This window comes from Echinops telfairi, unplaced genomic scaffold, assembly GCF_000313985.2.
Source record: "Echinops telfairi isolate 266 unplaced genomic scaffold, ASM31398v2 ScPeMD7_7469;HRSCAF=8507_0, whole genome shotgun sequence".
Taxonomy (NCBI): Eukaryota; Metazoa; Chordata; class Mammalia; order Afrosoricida; family Tenrecidae; genus Echinops; species Echinops telfairi.
Window position 1 is genome coordinate 18,857,582 of NW_022111372.1, and position 20,422 is coordinate 18,878,003.

General features: G+C 39.6%; 1 protein-coding gene and 1 long non-coding RNA gene across 3 annotated transcripts in view; one reads left to right on the forward strand and one right to left on the reverse strand.

Moving 5' to 3' along the window:
• USP16 (ubiquitin specific peptidase 16) overlaps positions 1–16,406 on the forward strand; it is a 37,304-nt gene extending 20,898 nt beyond the window's left edge. For both annotated transcript variants that reach the window (XM_004713095.4, XM_004713096.2), the window contains exons 14-18: positions 1,418–2,078; positions 4,807–4,901; positions 6,700–6,786; positions 15,763–15,919; positions 16,010–16,406. In XM_004713095.4, coding sequence (XP_004713152.1) covers positions 1,418–2,078; positions 4,807–4,901; positions 6,700–6,786; positions 15,763–15,919; positions 16,010–16,134 — 1,125 coding nt within the window. In that variant the 3' untranslated portion in view covers positions 16,135–16,406. The remainder of the gene's footprint in view (positions 1–1,417; positions 2,079–4,806; positions 4,902–6,699; positions 6,787–15,762; positions 15,920–16,009) is intronic.
• An 880-nt stretch (positions 16,407–17,286) lies between these two features.
• On the reverse strand, positions 17,287–20,416 carry LOC123521021. The gene is made up of 2 exons (XR_006679518.1): positions 20,328–20,416; positions 17,287–17,490 (listed from the first exon to the last, which is right to left on the reverse strand). It is a non-coding gene; the product is annotated as an uncharacterized LOC123521021 (long non-coding RNA).
• Positions 20,417–20,422: the final 6 nt, after the last annotated feature.

Sequence of the window (20,422 nt, forward strand, 5' to 3'; positions counted from 1 at the left end):
TGAGTAGTCTTACTCCCCTTCTCTCTCTCTATCTCTGTCTCTCTTTTTTTACTAGTCATTTTGGTTATTAGTTTTAATTTAGCTAGCTATTTGGAAGATACTTCCATATCAGAATACAGAGCTTTCTTTAGTGCCTTTTAAAAACAGCTATGATATCTTCCACTTTGTAAACCAATGAAGTCCCCAAACCTGTTGCCATCTAGTCAGTTCTGAATCATGTATCTGCATGTATTAGAGTGTGTAACTGCTCCCTAGGAATTTCTTGGCTGTAATCTTTTTGGAAGCAGATCACCAGACTTCTAATGTAGTGCTGTTGGGTGGCTTTGAACTGCCAACTTGTAGATTAACAGCTTATTGCAAACCACTTGTGCATAGGCATAGATCCTAATTCATCATATAATCATTTCTTTATTGATATTTATAGTTTCCAGTCTTACTCCATTATAGCCACTTATACCAGGAATAAATAACCTTATTCATTTGTCAGATGTAGTGTAACTTTTGAGAAGAGGGATTGCATGTGCAATTTTGACGGCTGTTATCAACTTGTTTTACCATAAGAGTTGTATCAAATTATATGCTTACTTGACATGTATGATACGTTCTTTTACTTTAATTGTTGAAATTAGTGTGTTAGCACATTTCTGGGTTTTTGCCAATCTGATAACATGGAAAATATCTCAATAGCTTTTTTCTGCATATATTTTAACAATTGAAGTTAAGCATCTATCTGTTTAAGAGCCATTTGTGTTTCTTTTTCTATGATGTGTTTACTTTTATGTGCTACTCTGTAAATGAATTATTTCTCTTGATGTATTTCATATGCTCTCCTTTAGTTGCAACCAAAAATGGTATTACCGCTTTGGGTCTTTCGGCATCTAACAACAAATGAAGGCAATTTTATGGGCGGCATATCCTTTAATCTCTGTACATGCAACTTTTCCCTAACTTTTGCTTCTGTCCAAGTCATTCCTGTACTTGTACAGCTTTGAAGTTTCATTTTTTATCTTCTCAGTAAAACCTTTACCCAGCAATCATAGCTCCCATTGATGTCTCTCTTAGCTGTAGTGTGTGTGGTCACACACCCAGGGTTTAATCCTAGGTGGCTTTATTTTCCAGTCTTAGCCCTCAGCCTTTCGTGTGCTGCTCTTTGAGCAGGGATCATGTCTAGCCCTGTTCATCTGCTCCCATGTGACAATCTTCACTGGCTGGGATATTGTGATTTTGCTTTCTGTTCAGTTATACTTTCTTCCATAATTTATTTGAACCTAGATAATAAAAGAACTTTTAAGATAAAATTCCTTAAAGTAGACTCTCCCTTATTCAGTTATTTGTTTTTGACTGATAGCCGCAAAACCTGAAGAGTCCCACAGGCTTGCATGCATGCTCACACACTCTTGTTTTACTCTTTACACAGAACCAACGAAGACAGCAGAAGTTGCAAGGGAAAACTTTACTGTTAAATGATTTTTGTACCAATGACCATCCTGAAGATAATGAATGTGATACTGAAGGGTCACCTCAGGAGGAAATGGATGTTCACTCCAACCTTATCTCACCAGAGGATGTTACCAATAACGAAAATAATGTTAATCAAAAAGATTTGAATGACCAAGAAAAAATGATAGAAAAAGGAACTGATTACCAATCCACAGAGGAAGCAGATATGAGAAATGTCAGCATGGGTAATGATGTGGAGCTCTTGTCGTCTCCCCCCGCTGAGTGCACTAAGGATTTAAATGGTGTCTGCCTGAAGGAAGACAGTGACGGAGAAGTGGACATTTCCAGTGGTTTTAAAAACCTTAACTTGAATGCTGCTCTTGAGCCAGAGGAAATAAATATAGAGCTTCTGAATGACAGTCATATTCCCGGGACACAGGTCTATGAGGTTGTAAATGAAGATCCAGAAACTGCTTTCTGTACTCTTGCCAACAGGGAAGCTCTCAGTACTAATGAGTGGTCAATCGAGCATTGTTTGTATCAGTTTACACGTAATGAGAAACTTCGTGATGCAAACCAACTACTTTGTGAAGTCTGCTCACGAAGACAGTGCGGTGGCCCCAAGACAAATATAAAAGGTATTTGGATTATATTATTATATGTCAAACTCATATGCAGAGTACAACTTGCACTGCGGGAGTGTTCCTATTGTGTGAGTATGTGGGTGGCATTGCTAAATTCCTGCTGCTGTGTAAATACACTAATAGAAGGATAGACAAAGCAGAGGTCTGTTGACAGGGCTAGTACTTGTCAGCGTTCCAGCAGCAGTTAGAGTAGAATTGTTTGCTCTCCAAGCCCTGTCCCTGTGGGGAAGGAATGCCGTCACTCAGCATCCTGGCAGATAGTGCATCTTTCTTGGTTCTCTTTCAAAGAATTGGCAATTCTCTATTACAATTTGTGATGCCCTCATCTTCCTGCTACCCAGGGATCCAACGACCAACCCACTGCCATCAAGTTAATTCTGACTCATAGAAACCTGATAGATTTCCAAGGCTGTAAATCGTCATGGGAGAAGGTAGCCTCATCTTTACTTTTTGGAGTGGCTGATGAGTTTGAACTGCCGACCTTGTGTTTTAGCAGTCCTAATACTTTCTGGACATCACCACCAGGGCTCCAGGAAATTTAATTTAGAATTCTTGTGGCATGCCCAAATGAGGTTTTAGGAAGATACAGAGCTTTTTTATGACCCTCAAATGTAGACAAAAATATTTTCATCACCTCCCCCGCCCCAGCCCGACCGCCTTTAAAAAATTTTTTTTTTACTTAGGGTAGTGGGATTCCAGGTATAGAACTAGGTTGTGGACAGATTCCTAGGACTCAATTAGAATTGTCATTGGGGGCTCATACAACTCATCACAATCCATACATACATCAATTGTATAAAGCATATTTGTACATTCGTTACCCTCATCATTCTCAAAACATTTTCTCTCCACTTAAGCCCCTGGCATCAGCTCCTCATTTCCCCCCCTCCCTCCTTGCTTCCCCTCCCTCATGAACCCTTGATAATTTATAAATTATTATTTTGTCATATCTTACACTGTCTGACATCTCCTTTTACCCACTTTTCTCTTGTCCATCCCCCAGGGAGGAGGTTATATGTAGGTCTTTATAATCGGTTCGCCTTTTCTACACCACCCTCCCGGTATCGCCACTCTCACCACTGGTCCTGAAGGGATCATCTGTCCTGGAGTCCCTGTATTTCCAGTTCCTATCAGTACCAGTGTACATCCTCTGATCTAGTCAGATTTGTAAGGTAGAATTGGCATCATGCTAGTTGGTGGGAGGGTGGGGGAGGAGAAGAAGCATTTAGGAACTAGAGGAAAGTTGTATATTTCATCATTGCTACACTGCACCCGACTGGTTAGTCTGATTTAAAAAGGCCAATATTAGTCCATTTCAGTTCACTAATGTCTAGGTAGATCTGTGGAGACAGTAAGTGGGTAGGGGTACAGCAGGGGAGGATAGTGGGGGTGGGAGAAAACAGCAGTAAGTATCAGAGGAAAATGTTTTAAAACAGTTCTGTTTACTTTAGAGCTTGTACAACTCTTATCACAATCCATACATCCATTGTATGTTATGCACATTTGTACATTTGTTGCCCTTATTCTCAAAACATTTGCTTTCACTTAAGCCCTTGGTATCAGCTCATTTTTCACCCCTGTATCCCTGCTCCCTCATGAACCCTTAATAATTTATAAATTATTATTATTTTGTCATACCTTACACTGTCTGATGTCTTCCTTCACCCACTTTCCTGTTGTCCGTCCCCCAGGGAGGAGGTTGTAATCAAATCCTTATAATCAGTTCCCTCTTTCTACCCCACCTTCCCTCCACCCTCCGGGTATTACCACTCTCACCACTGGTCCTAAAGGGATCATCCACCCTGGATTCCCTGTGTTTCCGGTTCCTATCTGTACCAGTGTATATCCTCTGGTCTAGCCGGATTTGTAAGGTGGAATTGGGCTAAAATAGTGGGGGGTAGGAAGCATTAAAGAATTAGAGGAAAGTTGTATGTTTTATCATTACACTGCCCCCTGACTGGCTCTTCTCCTCCCCGCAAGCTTTCTGTAAGGGAATGTCCAGTTACCTACAGATGGGCTTTGGGTCCCCAATCTGCACTCCCCCTCATTTACAATGATATGATTTTTGTTTTTTGATGCCTGACACCTGATCCCTTCGACACCTCATGGTCACACAGGCTGGTGTGCTTCTTCCATGTGGGCTTTGTTGCTTCTGAGCTAGATGGCTGTTGTTTACCTTCAAGCCTTTAAGACTGACCCCCAACATGAGCATTTTGAATTGATTTGATGATAGGGAGCACAACTTTGAACCCCAGTTAAGTGAGATACTATCTCCCCACCCCAAAAGAATTCTGTTGCTTCTCATTAGTAAATCTCTGTTACAGAAAGTATATTCAGTTATTCTTGTTTTGAATTTCATAAAAAATGTGTAGAAAATTCCCCCCCCCCCCTTTTTATTATCTGACCCTTTGCAGGAAAAGTTTGATCGCCCTTGATTTGGAGGTCTGAGTGACTATAACCAAACCTAACCCAGTGCCATCGAGTCAATTCTGACTCCTAGAGACTCAGTGGGACGGGATAGAACTGCCCCTGTGGGTTTCCAACAACATACACCTCTTTACTGGAGAAGAAAGCCTGTCTTTCTCCTGTGGAGCAGCTGGTGGTTTTGAACTGCTGACAGCGGCTTGCAGGCCAAACTTGTAACCACTACGCCACTGGGGCGTAACACTTTTTCCAAGTTTAAAATGATTTTTCTATCGCCAAATTGTTTTTCTTTCCTCAGGTGGAAGGAAGCGTGTTTACACCAATGCCAAAAAGCAGATGCTGATTTCTCTTGCTCCTCCTGTTCTCACTCTTCATTTAAAACGGTTTCAGCAGGTACCCTGTTTAAATATGTGCCTTACTTTTCTAGGACTGCCATAGTAGAAACACCGCAGAGTGCCACAAGTTACTGCCTAAGAGCCCAAACCAGGGTGTCAGCCACGTGGCTCCCTCATGGCCACTCCAAGCATTCCTTGGTTCTTGGTGACCCCTCATGTGTCACCCTCATCTGTCTTCCAACATCCTTACCGCTATGTCTAATCTGCTCTTTTGGGACACACCTGTTTTGATAGAACTTTTTTTTTGTTTTGATATAACTTCTTAATGTAACAAAGAAAGTCCTGTTCTCAACAGGCTACATCCACAGGCAGGTTAGGATTGCAGTACATACTTTGGTGGGGGTGGGGTGCACACATTCAGTCCTCAGTAGTATGTATTGCTGGGTTATTCCTTAGCATGTCAGTGTTTACTCGGTTGCTTTTCTGTTATTTCTTAATGCTAATAACAAAGGTATAGGGAAGTGAACAACATATATGAGTAAAAAGGTATTTGATGTGGAAACAGACCAAGATGGAAGAACAATTTAGGCATAGTCCTTACTCAGCTTTACCAGAAATCATGTACTTTTTAGTAAGGTTATCATTTCATTTTAAAGCAAGCAAACATACCAACCCAGTTTCCTAGCTGTAGCTATAAACGCTTATTCTTTTTTTTTTTTTAAACATTTTATTAGGGGCTCATACAACTGTTATCCCAATCCATACACACATCAATTGTGTAAAGCGTATTTGTACATCATTTCTCAAAACATTTTCTCTCCATTTAAAGCCCCGACATTAGGTCCTCATTTTTCCCCTCCCTCCCCGCTCCCCTCTCCCACATGAGCCCTTGATAGTTTATAAATGGGTATTTTGTCATATCTTGCCCTGTCCGACTTCTCCCTTCACCCACTTTTCGGTTGTCTGTCCCCCAGGGAGGAGGTCACACACAGTTCCATGTAATCGGTTCCCTCTTTCCTACACATTCTCCCTTTACCCTCCCTGTTTTGCCACTCACACCACTGGTCCTATAGGGCTCATCCATCCTGGATTCCCTGTATTTTCAGTTCCTATCTGTACCAGTGTACCTCCTCTGGTCTAGCCAGTCTTGCAAGATAGAATTCGAGTCATGGTAGTGGGAGCGGGGAGGAAACCTTTAGGAACTAGAAGAAGGTTGTATTTCTCATCATTGTTACATCGCATCCTGACTGGCTAATCTCCTCCCCGCGACCCCTAAACGCTTATTCTTATAGGTACCTTAGTGATGTTTTCTTTTTTCTTTTTCTCTTTTATGTGAGGTTATTGTTTTTACTGACATTTGATAAAAACACTGCAATTTCATAATTTTGAAAACATTTTCTGGAAATGTTGTGCCATAAGTTAACAGTACAGCTTTTCAATTCCAAATTCCACAGCTACCCACAGCAGGTTCTTTAGACTGTTCTCCTACTTGTAGTTGGCATGGGCTTGATTACTCGAGTTTGTTTGGAAAATACAGTAAACCTAGGTGGAGAGTGAGGTTCAGATTGGCTGTGCCCCAGGACATTTTTCTTTTAGTGTTGAGTTTTATCACTCAAAACATGTAGATAGCTTTGCTGGATGGCCGAAGCTGGTTCCTTAGGAGGGTGTGTTCATGCATGCACTTAGCCAGAGCAAGTGTTTTGCATGAAGAACCTCCTAAGAAGATTGAAGTCGGTTGAATGTTGGCATTCTTTATGGCAAAAGAGAAGGACTATGTACTTTGTTTACTTACCCTGTACAACTTTTTCAGCACTCAATCTGCTTCCCCTTCTCCCCCACCCTGTTTTGTTTTCTAGGCTGGTTTTAACCTACGCAAAGTTAACAGACACATAAAATTTCCAGAAATCTTAGATTTGGCACCTTTTTGTACTCTTAAATGTAAGGTAGGTGAAAGTGGTCTTTATTTGGAAAATCCTTTTAAAAAAAAGCTACTTAAAGACAAAAGCTTAGTAAATATGTCATTAATAGTTTACATGAATAGGAACTTGATGAAAATTAATGAGTAGAGTGGGCCTGTTGGTCTTTGTATCTTCATAACAACAAGGTTCTTTGATGAGTGATTTTGAGTATTAGGCTATTGGTTATTTCAGTGCGAAAGACTTCATCCAAAAAATCAACAGGACCCACAGATGGGGAAACAATATCCAGTAATAATATATTAGATAAAGAGCCGATCTCCAAAATCTGTAGAAAACTATAACATTTTAACAAGAAAAATACAAATAACCCAGTCAATCAATGCACACAAGACATGAATAGACAATTTACCAAGGATGCCATCCATGCAGCCAACAACCACATGATGAAATGTTCAAGATCATTAGCAATAAGAGAAGTACAAATTAAAACAACAGTGAGATATCTTACCCTGACAGTTTGGGCAAAATTCAGTAAAATAAAATAACAAATTCTGGAGAGGATGTGGAAAGTTAGGTATGCTTTTACATTGCTGATGGGACTGTAGAATTAGATAACTACTATGGAAATCAGTAAGGCACTTCATGAAACAAATGCAAATACAAGTCTTTTATGTACCAGTTATCTCTGAGTGTATTCCCTAAAGAAATAAAGAAAACAATGAGTAGACTATGCATACTTATGTTTATTGCAGCAATTTCCTTAATAGCAAAAACATGGAAACAACCAGAAGCCCCAACTATAGGTGAAGGGATAAAGCAGCCCTGGTATATCCATATGGAATTTTATGTATCAATAAAGAACAATGACCACACTCTGAAATGCCACAAGACAAGGACAAAACTAGAGAGCATTATGCTTAATAAACTTCAGTTCATTTTACAAAGTCAGATATTTAGTATCACTGTTATTATAAGGAAAAACGAGAAGAAACATGGTTTATGCAAGAAATAGACAAAACATTGATGACTGGGAGGAGAAGAGGGACAGGGCGGGAACAGGGAGAGAGAAGGGATGGGGGAGGATGAAAACCCCATTTATAGAGAGGGTTTAGTAGGATATTGTTGATTTCATTTCTTGAGATGAGCTGTGTAAATATGAATAGTATGTTGCTTAAAAAAAAAAAAATCCCATTCAGAGTCTTTATTCCTCAAACCTAAATAGTGGTTTAATTGGCTTAGAAAGAGGAAAAGTAAAATTGAAATGGACTTGGAGTCTTTAGTTACAAACAAGTTCATAACAAAAGAAAAGCAAATCCGTGGGTCATATGCTAAACTAGAGGCTTTTCCTAACTCATGTAGCTCCCAGAACTGATGAAGTAGGAACCAGGGAAAAAACAAAACAGGAAGACTATTGCTGGTGGGTGCAGAGACGGATGAATTCAAGATTAGCAGGTCAGATGGAAAGCTCCGATGGCTCCCATTGTTGAAAGGCAATATGGTGGACTTTTGGATAAAGCCCAGAGAACCAGAGGTTATTGAAACAGGTGCAGGATCCAGCTCAGTGCTGCTGTTAAGTGTTTGCTGTTAATCTAAAAGGTCAGTGCTTTGAATCCACTCTGCAGCACAAACTGTTAATTGGCTCCTGTAAAGAGTACAGTGTAGAAAATTCTGTGGGGGCAGTTTTACTGCCATATGAATTTGCTGTGTTGAAAATCCATTGGTTTTAGGAAGACGAGACAGGGATACTAGTTTGGAGTCCACATGTTGAGTTCAGCCCACAGATGATGAGGGTTTAACTTGAGGCAGTCAGAAGAGGGGTGGAAAAGGAGAGTCAAGGGGGTCAGACTCCCACACTTCTGATTGATTGGCTCTGGTCGGTGAGGCAGAGACATCTAGGTGGATGCTGAGGGTGACACAGCAAGAAGACCCCTGGAGCCTGACTTGAGCGACTCTACAGATGAGATCGAAGACAAGGGATAAGAGCAGGTTGGGAGGTAGATAAAAGGATACTTCACTATAGACAAGGATGGAGGTAGATAAAGGATAATGTGTTTCACTGTGGATACATTGAACTTCAGATATTTTTGAGCTATCCGTATGGTTATTTATGTCTAGAAAATGTTTTAGTGCACATATCTGAAGAACAGATATGTTAGGGCTGTGATCGATAACGAACAATACATAGATGATAACAGGATAGGGGTTCATTCAGAACAAGGTGTGAGAGGGAGAGAAAATCAGTTGAGTTTGGAGAAATAGCAAGGCATATGAGTAGCTATAGTTTATTTTTACTTTGTACAGATTTCAAACACTACTATAAACATTAATAAAGTATGAAATTTGACATCATAGGAATTCATAGCTGGTAGGTAAAGTGTATTTTAATTATATTTGTTATCATAGGATAACTTTAGGTGGGAAACAGAAGTTTGTTTCCCAAATAAACATTCGATTGGGTTTGTTTAAAATGCAAAATCACCAGAATTTTATCTTCTCCATATAATGCCATTGGCCTGTGCTCAAGTTTCAAGAATGGAGTACGTGGCCCCAGTGTCAGAATGCCAGAGATGGGGACAAGGCAATGTTCACGGACTATACAATGTGAAAGTTGTGGTAAATTTGCAAGAATGGTGCTGAGAATTTCAGTGGGTTGAGAAATGGATCAGAATATTAGAGGTAACATATGTAATTTATATTGACGTTTGGCCCAAAAGTTAAAAGTGCAGGATTAATCAGTTAATTTTTTTTTTTTTAGAGGGAGAACAAGCAGCAAGCAGATTGTAGTTGGGTAGGTTGTGTCTCGATGTTCCTGAAGTAGGCGGGGAGCAGGGTGTTAGAATGGTGGTACGGATGCCAATTGAAAGATTTGCGCCCATCCACAGATGCTTTAGAACAAGGGCTCAGAAATCTACTTCTACTTCTGAAAAGTCTGTCCTTGAAAACTATGAAGCCCAGTTTTACTCTGACACATGGGGTCACCTTCAGGTGACATTAGCTCCTTTACAACTAGATCTGGAAGAGCGCGGAAAGTCTGGGCCCGTTGTTATGAAGGACAAGAGGGTATAGCTGAGAATCCTGAGAGGTGAAAGATCATAAATGTACCACTCTCCATGGTTATGTAATTTTGTTCCTTAGCAGTAGCAGCTGAGTATGAGGTCAGACTCAAATTGTGATTTTTATGTTGAACTGGGTATTGTGGCAAGTTTGGTGTTGGGTATTAGAGGTTATTTCTAAAAATGATACATTTGATCTAATTTCTCATACTTTAATGTCGGCATGAATTACCTGGGAATCTTGTTAAATAGCCTGGTTTGGGAGGGTGGAGGGAAGGTGAGGGATAAAGGGGGAACAGATTAAAAGGATCTACATATTCCTCCCTGGGGGACCGACAGTGGAGAATTGGGTGAAGGGAGACGTGTAAGATATGACAAAAATAATAATTGATAAATTATCAAGGGTTCATGGGGAAAGGGGGTGTGGGGAGGGAGGGGAAAAATGAGCTGATACCAAGGGCTCAAGTCGAAAGCAAATGTTTGGAGAATGATGATGGCAACAAATGTACAAATGTGTTTGACACAATGGACGGATGTATGGATTGTAATAAGAGTTGTACGAGCCCCCAATAAAATGATTTTTTTAAAAATGTAAATACTTAGCTTTGGGGAAAAAATAGCCTGGTTTAATAGGCCTGAGAATCTGTATTTTAGGAAGCTCTCAGCAGATGCTGATGCTGCTGGTCCAAGGACTACATGTTGAGGTCGAGGTTTCATGTAAGAGATCAGAGGAGACTTTATAGGAGAAAATGAGGATTGTATCTTTCTGGAGTGAAAGATACAGAATAAGTGAGTTGAGATTTGGAAGGTTTATGGACTGAGATTAGACAATTAGGAACAGAGTTCTGAGTAGTGATCAGATCCAGAATATAGTCCTGGTTGTGGGTAGTTAAAGTTGGATGGTTGCTAAACCACCAGAGATTCGTCCATATGGCACTGAAATCCATGAAGAAGCTGACAAGACAGGATGGGGAAATATCGGGTCAATTGAATTTAGATGCATAGGGACAATACAGACGGGCCCTGGTAGCATAGTGAGTTACAAGTTGGGCTGCAAGGTCAGCAGTTTGAAGCCACCAGCGACTCCACAGTAGAAAAAGGCAGCTGTCTAGTGCCCTAGAGATTTCCATTCTTGGAAATCCCACAGAGGCAATTCTGTGTTGAGAATTGCTACAATCACCTATTTTTCTCTTTCTTAATAATAGCTAAGTAGTAAGATGTGGAGTAAATATTTCCAGATGCTTTGTAATTGGCAGTTAAAGGCCAGTATTTAAGGGACAGTTACCAACAAATGAGGTCACATTCAGTACTCCTGTGCCTACGAATGGGCTAGAACCATTTCTAGAGCAGTCACCACAGGATAGCTTGTCAACCTAGAATATGTAATGGATGGCTGAGGAGACTTAAAGTGGAAAAGGAAAGGGTAATGTATTTAACATCTCATGCCTTTTAGGAAGTAAAATATCATTGAACAAAAGAGAATTGTTGAGTTGGAATCAACTCAATGACAGTGAGTTCGGATTTTTATTTTAGGGATAGTACAAGTGAAGGGTCACGAATCCTATTCAGGAGGGCTTCCTACAAGAGCATATAGATGTAGTTGTCTGGAAGCGGCTCTGGAGGACTTGAAGAATGCATGTCCTTTTCTCAGCCCTATGGCCTGTTGTACTATGGTGGCTTGCTGTGATGCTGGAAGCTAGTCACTGGTATTTGAATGTCAGCAGGGTCACTCAAAGTGAACAGGTTGCAGCAGAACTTCTAGTATAAGAGCAGACTATGAAGAAGGTATAGGCTGTTGTCCATCTCCATGGAATTATCCACTAAAACCCTGATGCATTGAAACATTGTCAGATACTGAAAACCTCATGAATAGTAACAGCATTGTCAGATAAGAGTGCCAGAAGATGAACTCTGCAGGTTGGAAACTCTGCTAGTGAGTCAGTAATGACTCACAGTGACCCTGAAGGACAGGATAGAACTGCCCTTGTGGGTTTCTGAGACTGTAACTGTTGCAGGAGTAGAAAGCCTGTCTTCTGCGGAGGTGCTGGTGGTTTTGAACTGCTAACTTTGCAGATCACAGGCCAACATGTAACTATAAGGGTTCACAAGTGGGTAATACCTTGGTTCTTGGCTTCGCACGAGAAAGAATTCACACCCAAACCTGTTGGTAATCCAAGTGAGTTTTTATGAAGGCCTGGAGAAGTTTCAGGTTTTACAGTCTGAAAAGGGTACACGCGATCTCAGGGAATTGTGCCAAGCCTCGTGGAAGCCTTGCTAGGGCTCACAACTGGTCACAAGCAACTTTGTGGAACAGCACACTCAAACACGTGGGGAGCTGAGGCCAGAGAGAGCACTGGGGGAAGAGTGTAAGAGATAAGAGAGAGCGGCTGTGGTCACAAGCAGGACCCTGGCAGACACACGTAAGCCCTAAAGTAGGCCCTGAGGGGGCTATCTCCTAGGCCATACTGGGATTAACTGGCCTGGTACTGGCCAATTTGATTTAGGCAGTTGGGCCAGTCCACAACTGAATGGGTCCGAAGGAGCGGTTGTGCAATTGAAAGGGAAAATAGACAACAGATAAGGCATGTAAAGGCTCACCCTTTCCATAGAGTCAAGAACAAGAGAGAGCGAGCAAATGTATTTAACAGTGTGTTTATATCGTCTCAGGACGACCTCACCAATGATATACGCAACAAGGTGATCAGTATCTTAACCCTCGTGGGAGAGACCTAATACTAGCATTGGGGACAGGCATAGGGGAATCAACTGCTCCTTAAGCAGGGAGAACAAAAGAAACATGTCTGCTTTTATAGATATAGGCCTCTGGTCATATAGTAATCAGCCATATAAGAGGTATCATTAAGGTAGCAATATTATGGGAGAACATAATGGGTATGATTTTTAGACAGGAGAATATGACAGGGACTTATCTCCAACTCAAAAATGAGAAGGCCTCCTTCCACCAGAATCCTGACCTTCCAGGCTTATTTATGAGCATATAGAATTTGTCCGCATACACGCTTTTCTTGGTCCTTGGTTTCCCACAGGCACTCAAATGGTTTACTCTGCCTGGGAATTGTTTATTCAAGAGGAATGGTGTTGCATTCATCTTCAAAAAGGATATTTCTGCATCTAGAGTCCAATGCTGTCTGTGATGGGATACTATGTCTGAATACAAGGAAATCCAGTCAATATAACTGTTATTCCAATGTATGCACCAACTACTAAAGCTAGTGATGTAAATTGAACTCTTAGCAGAGTCTGCAGTCCGAAATTGATCAAACCTGCAGTCAAGATGCATTGATAATTGGTGATTGGAATGCAGAAGTTGGAAACGGAAGGAGCAGTAGTAGTTGGAAAATATAGTCATAGTAGAAATTAAGCTGGAGATCACATGATAGAATTTTGCAAGACCAATGATGACTTCATCGCAAATACCTTTTTCAACAACATAGAAGGAGAACTATACATAGACATCTAGAGGTGGAATATACACATTAAATTGACTACAAATAACAGCTAAAACTAGACTAGGGGCTGACCAGAACAGACCAGCAATTGCTCATAGAGTTCAAGTTGAATCTGAGAGCCTGAGTACGACCTTGAATATATCCCATCTAAATTTCAAGAACATCTGAAGACCAGATTTGAAGCATTGAATACTAATGACAGAGCTGTGAGATGACACCAAGAACCTTATGAATGAACAAGGCAACAGATCATTAAAAAGCCAGGAAAGAAGAAAAAAAAAATCAAAGGTAATGTCAGAATAGACTCTGAAACTTGTTCGTCATTGTCAGGTAGTTAAGGCAGATGGAAAAATGATGAATTAAGAGCTGAACAGAACATTTCAAAGGGCAGCTTGAGGGAAAAAAGTATTTTAATGAACCATGCAAAGACCTAGAGTTACAAAACCAAAAAGAACATGCTCAGCGTATCTTACTTGGAAAGAATTGAAGAAAAATTTAAGCCTCAAGTTGCAATGCTAAAGACTATGGCAGTGGTTCTCAACCTGTGGGTCGTGACCCTTTTGTGTCGAAAGACCCTTTCACTTGGGGTCGCCCGATTCTTAACAGCAAAATTACAGTTACGAAGTAGCAACAAAAATAATTTTATGGTTGTGGGGGGGAGCACCACAACATGAATTGTGTTCAAGGGTCGTGGCATTAGGAAGGTTGAGAACCACTGCACTATGGGCAAAATATGGAACCATGCAGGAAGCAAAAGAAGATGGAAAGAACACACTGAAAAGAGTCACTGTACCAAACACATTCAACCATTTAAGAGGTAGCATGTGATTAGGAACCAATGGTACTGATAGAACAAGTCCAAGCCGCAATGAAAGCATTAATCAAACACAAGGCTCTGGGACTTGATGGAATACCAATTAAAATGTTTGAACAAGTTAGTGAAGCACTGGAAGAACTCAGATGTCTGTGCTAAGAAATTTGAAAGACAGCTGGCCAACTGACTGGAAGAAATCCATATTTATACCCATTCCAAACAATGCTCTGATTTTAGAACAGTATCATTGATAATCACATGCACAAAGTTTTGCTGAAGATCATCCAACGATTGTAGCAGTAATTGACGGAGCTGCGGTGGGTTCGGGCTTGAGTCAGAAGAGTAGTAACACAAGGGATACCTTTTTAGAAGTCAGGTGGATCTTGGCTGAAAGCAGAGAATATCAAAGATGTTTGTGATTTATTGACTATGACAAGACATGCGACTAGATTCTAACAAACTATGGATAGCCTTGAGAATAATGGGAACTCCACAACACTTCATTGTGTTCATGTGGAACCTGTACATGGATCAAAGGGAATTTGTACAGATAGAAAAAGGGAATACTGCATGATTTAATATCAGGACAGGTGTGCTTCAGGGTTGCATTATCTTACCATACTTAATCTGTATCCTGAGCAATTAATCAGGAAAGCTGGATTATATGAACACGGCATCAAGATTGGAGGAAGGCTTATTAATAACACCTGAGGTATGCAGAAACAACCTCGTTTGCAGAAAGTGAAGATTTGAAACACTTTCTGATGAAGATCAAGGATCACAGCCTTCAATATGGATTAAAACTCAATGTAAAGAAAACCAAAATCCTCACAACTGGATCAGTAGGTAACATGATAAATGGAGAAAAGATTGAAGTTGTCAAGGATTTCATCTTGCTTGGATCCACAATTAATGCTCGTGGAAAAAGCAATTGAGAGCAAATGGCACATTACTTTGGATAAATCTATTCCACAAGACCTCTTTAAACGTATTAAAACTTTTCTTTTTCTTAAAAGCAAGGATGTTACTGTGAGAATTTTCATATTTTGGACACGTTACCACCAGAGACCAGTTCATGTCAAAGAACATGCTTGGTAGAGGGCCAGTGGAGGCCGTCATCGATAGGGTTGTTGACACAGTGGGTGCAATGACGGGCCTGAACGTAACAATTGTAAGGATGGCTTAGAAGGGGTAGTTTGGTCCTGTAGTACATAGGGTTGCTGAGTCAGAACCACTCAACAGCACGTAACCACCTTGTTTGAAACATTAGTCTTACATCCTTTTGGTGTCTCTAAGGGAAAGGGTACTTGAGAGGCACGAGTATGCTGCCCACCAGCTTTCTAGGGAGCATTTGAAGCTTTTTAGTACAACCTGCCTGTCAGTTATTATCTCAGTGTTGTTGAAGGAACTCTGGTAATTTCAGTTATTCAGCACCCATAGCAGGAAATAGGAATTAGGTTTATGGTTTTTATAACAGTGCCATTGTAGTAGTAACTTCCAATAAAACTTCTAATAAAAACTGAGTAGGTTGAGAAGAGGGGGGGAAATGGCTAAGTTCAGAGACTCAAATTATTTTTGTATTACTGGTTTAAAATTGTTTGCAACATCATCTGTATAACTGAGGCTAGAACCAAGTCTTTTGAATTCTGTTCATTTTTAAAAGAATGTGGCTGAAGAAAACACAAGAGTACTGTATTCCTTATATGGAGTCGTTGAACACAGTGGCACGATGAGGTCTGGACATTACACTGCCTACGCCAAGGCCAGAACTGCAAATCATCATCTCTGCAATCTCGTACTCCACGGTGACATTCCACAAGGTAAGATGCCTGGGAAAAACGAACAGTAAATGACAAAACCAAAAATAATGGATGTGATCCCATTTGCATTTAATTTCCTGTTTTTGACAGATTTTGAAATGGAGTCAACTAAAGGTCAGTGGTTTCACATCAGCGACACACACGTGCAAGCTGTGCCTACAACCAAAGTACTAAACTCACAAGCGTACCTTCTATTTTATGAGCGAATACTGTAACAACCTCAAATTCTTTCTCCAGAAACACATTTATGGTTTTTATAATGGCTGCTAATAAAAAGACTAACTGTAAATTAATGTACTTAGAACTACATGGCAGAAGAAATCATGTTTATTGATATACAGAAAGAAATCTAAAAATTTACAATGGTTTTATATCGGTGAGTGGTTTTTACCAGTTTCATTTTTGGAAATTCTGAATTACTAAAGTCCACTTGTGTTTAATGTGGGGATGGTGGGGCAGAACACAATAAACTGACTTACTCCAGAAATGTTGTTTTATTACTTGAAGATTTTAGGATGTATTGTTATCTCCTACCAGGTGTTAGATGTTCTGAAGCAGCTAATGAAATTCAGTGTGAGTGATTGATACCTGATACTGGTAGGTATTATGTAATTGGCAGTCAGGTCACTAGCTTGTTTTTTGATTCCTTGCAGTGTGTGTAATGACACTGAGCAAGGGCAGAAAATCCTGATGTAAGCTCAGTTGGCCTCTCCCTTGTGCCTGCACCTGGGGACCAGGGTTCCCCTTAATACTAACATGATGGACAAGCCCACGTACTGCCTAACAATAAATTCCTTTTTATCCAAATTACCCAGTGTTTCAGCTGCATATAATTTAAGGACCCTTGAAGATACCAGGTCCAAACTTATAGCTTCTGTTATTAGGATTTCCTTGTTATTTTATCCTAATTAAACCTTTTTGATAGGACAGTCCTGAGTTAAGTATCACCCCAAACCTTGAGTTACCTCAAGACCCAGTCACCCACATGCACCCCATAATATAAAAAAGGATTTCAAACAATATTTGAAGACTCCTTTATATAGCCAGTATCTGTAGTTAACTCTTTAAAGAATATAACTGAACTGATTTGAATTATCTTTGCCTTTTCAATAAGCCTTAAGGGAAACCTGGGCTCTACTTTATGAAACGGCTCTGCTTAATTTTTTATGTCCAGAAATATAATATCTCTTTGTTACCATCCCGTTACTCCCAAACCATGCCTGGACTATGCAAACAGTATAGAGAAAACCTCTGGAAATCCACTTGGGGGAAGGGCAGCAAATTTTGTCTGTAAAAGGATAGAAATAGCTGAACACCTATGTGAAAACCCTGTGATAGACTCATTTAGACCCTTCAGACAACAGTGCTTTGATAAGAACAACATATTTATTATATCATCCAGCTGGATATAAGCACAAAGCACTTAACTTAAGGAGAATAAGGACAGAGGGTAATTCCTAAACTACTCAAATTTAACAGTAAAATTAAGCTATTCAATCATTTTGGTCTTCATCCCAGTCTTTCTTTCCACTTGGCGGCTTGGGCCCACCAGCTGGTTTTGCCATGATGATCTGCAGAACAAACACAAAAGAATGGTTATAGAAGAGATCACACCGGTGGGTCTATGGCCAACAACCCTGAATGTACCCGGTCTTGTCAGAAAAGACCACACAATTTTTTTGTTTAGCAATCTTACATGCATATGCAACACTAGCATAATGTTTCTTAGCCTCCTTGTTAGAAATGGAACAACTAGGAGAAGTGTCAACTTTCCTGGATAATAGCTACAACAAAATCCACACACATTAGTGAGAGGCATGCACTTCAGTAGGCGATAAATTGAATGAAAAATCATGCACTCGCATCACTTCTGGAAAAGTATGGCACCTGATTTGCTATTTATAGATGAGGCTCATCTTGCCAATCATCTTTATCCCATTTTCCTTGTGGCTGAGGAGCATTAGGGCCACCTGCCAGTTTTGCCATTATAATCTATAAAGCAGTTGATTAAAAAAATTTTTTTACATTCACACGGAAAACTCCCATTATCTACAAGTGAGAACAATTCAAATGGCAGGAAGTATCCATAAGTCAAAGTCGACAAACTTCCAGTTCTTTGATAACTTGGTTTATTTAAAATGTGCTAACCCAGCATTTCCCAACCACAATCATCTGGTATATTGGGTCTCTTTAAAGTTTTTAAAGTTGTGGTAGCTTTGGTAGAATCTTGTAAATCCGGCTAGACTAGAGCATGTACATGGGTCAGAGCTGGAAACAGGGAACCCAGGACAGATAAACTCCTCAGGACCAATAATGAGAGTAGTGATACCATTTACTTAAAACAGCAAAATGTGAAGCTAATGTTTCTTGGCATGCAGGTCTACACACTTTTGAAGGCAATGTTTGCAGGAACCCTTTCTTTATGAATTCTGTACTTACAACATGTCAAAATGGCAGTTTTGGCACCCAAAAGGGACTCAAATTGTGCTCCTCTTTTGTTAAGTTTTGGCAACAAAAAGTCAAAAGGGGCAAGATCAGGGTTGTAGGCTGGATGGGATATGCTTTCCCACTCAAGATGCTTAATTTAGGGTTAAGATATCTAGACCTGGCTTGTGCTTCAAGGAATACAAACCCACTAGCACCTTCAATATTTCATACTTTAGAAGTTACTATAATGAAATTGTTGGAATGTCATTGTACTGTAAGTTCAATGGAGTTAAAGCAAAAGTATAATGTTAATACAAAAATATATCTTGTCTTAAGAAAATAAACAGTTAAAGCTAATAGTGGACATATTTACTTCATTAAAACTGACTGCTAGGTCTCCCTACAGAGTTTATGATTCAGTGAGACTTTTTAACAAGTTCTAAGGTCTGAGTTGACATCCAGTGAAATAGCTACTTACAGAGAGGGAAACCCAGTCCCTTTAACACTACTCAATGTATAAGTTTGGTTTGCAGTAGTCTTTCCAGAATATATCTACAGCCTAAAATTAGGTACAACAGATTATAAATATAATTAAAGTAACATGGTTTACAGATGCTTTCTTCAGATACTTATTTTACACACTGCATGCAAAGACTACAACGTATCCCTTTTATCAAGTGCTGATCTGCCTCTGCCAATTAACTATTCAAAATGTTTCCCTGTTAAGGAACTTCCTATCAGATTTCAGCTTGCCTAAAATTTTAAATGGCTTCTTCTTGCTTCCTCCTATTTTGGGTCCTTCTACCTACTTCTTATGATTAACATGTATTTTCTTAAAAAGCCTAGAAAAAGTTACGAAGTAGTAACATAACCAAACTCTACAACTACAAGGTTATTCTTACTCCTATGCCAAATGGCAATCGGGAAACTTTCCTAAGTGTTTATGTGCATCCAGCTTGATCATATTTCCAAAGTAGGAGCTTGATTCCAGGTCCTTTTTAATAGTCTCTAGTGAATAAATTCTTATCCTGAGCTAAAAACTGCTTTCCTGTCAATATTACTAATGTTCTCTATGTTTAGAATTTTAATCCAATATTCTTCCCAATAATTTCCACCTAGGACTTGCTTCTCAAGATTAACCCGGCATAATTTTTGTTCAATAAATTTATACCATGCTACCAGCAGTGGCACTTTTTAATATTTACCAAAAAATTAAGTTTAAAAGTTACTTGGAGAGCTTTGCAGAGTAATGAAACCTTATATTAAGTTCACAATAAAACACTTTAAAAAAATAAATATGAATTTGGTTCACCACTATATCATGACAAGACAGTCTAGTCATCCCCTTGTCACAATTGGAAATGCTATGACTTGAATATCCATACTTATATAACCTGAAATAAAAAAAATCAAAGCCTGCTCCACAGAGAGCTAATTACAGGCTATGGCTTCCTCTAGTCCAGTCGTTCTCAACTTCCTAATGCTGCGACCCTTGAATACAGTTCCTCATGTTGTGGTGACTGCCAACCATAAAATTATTTTTTTGCTACATCATCACTAATTTTGCTACTGTTATGAATCGGTGATCCCTGTGAAAGGGTTGTTTGACCCCCAAGTTGATAACAGCTGTTCTAGTCAATGTCTATTCTAGGCCTTTATGATTCTAACATTTTACTATTACTATAATTATTATTTACTATTACATGTTAAACTTCCTTTTGATTATCCAAGGATTGTAAGGCTAAAAAGTTTTAAAGTTATAGAACAAGATCAGATTTCAAACATTAAAAGCCTTTATCGGAGGACTTTCATTTTAAAGGCCAGCCAGAAATAAACTAAGCCTATAATTGTAATGGACAGGCATCAGTGGCCACACCTTTACAACTCTGGGAGTAAGAACTATGCTATGCTCAGTTTCATGAAAATATATAAACATGGAAAATTATATTAAAAAAAAGACCAGAATTTGCCTTTCTCCTACCTGATCCACTCTAAGTACAGTGACAGCAGCATTGGTAGCCAGTTTGATAGCCCAGTATTTCCCCAGGTAAGTATCCAGAATACCAGCTTCCAACA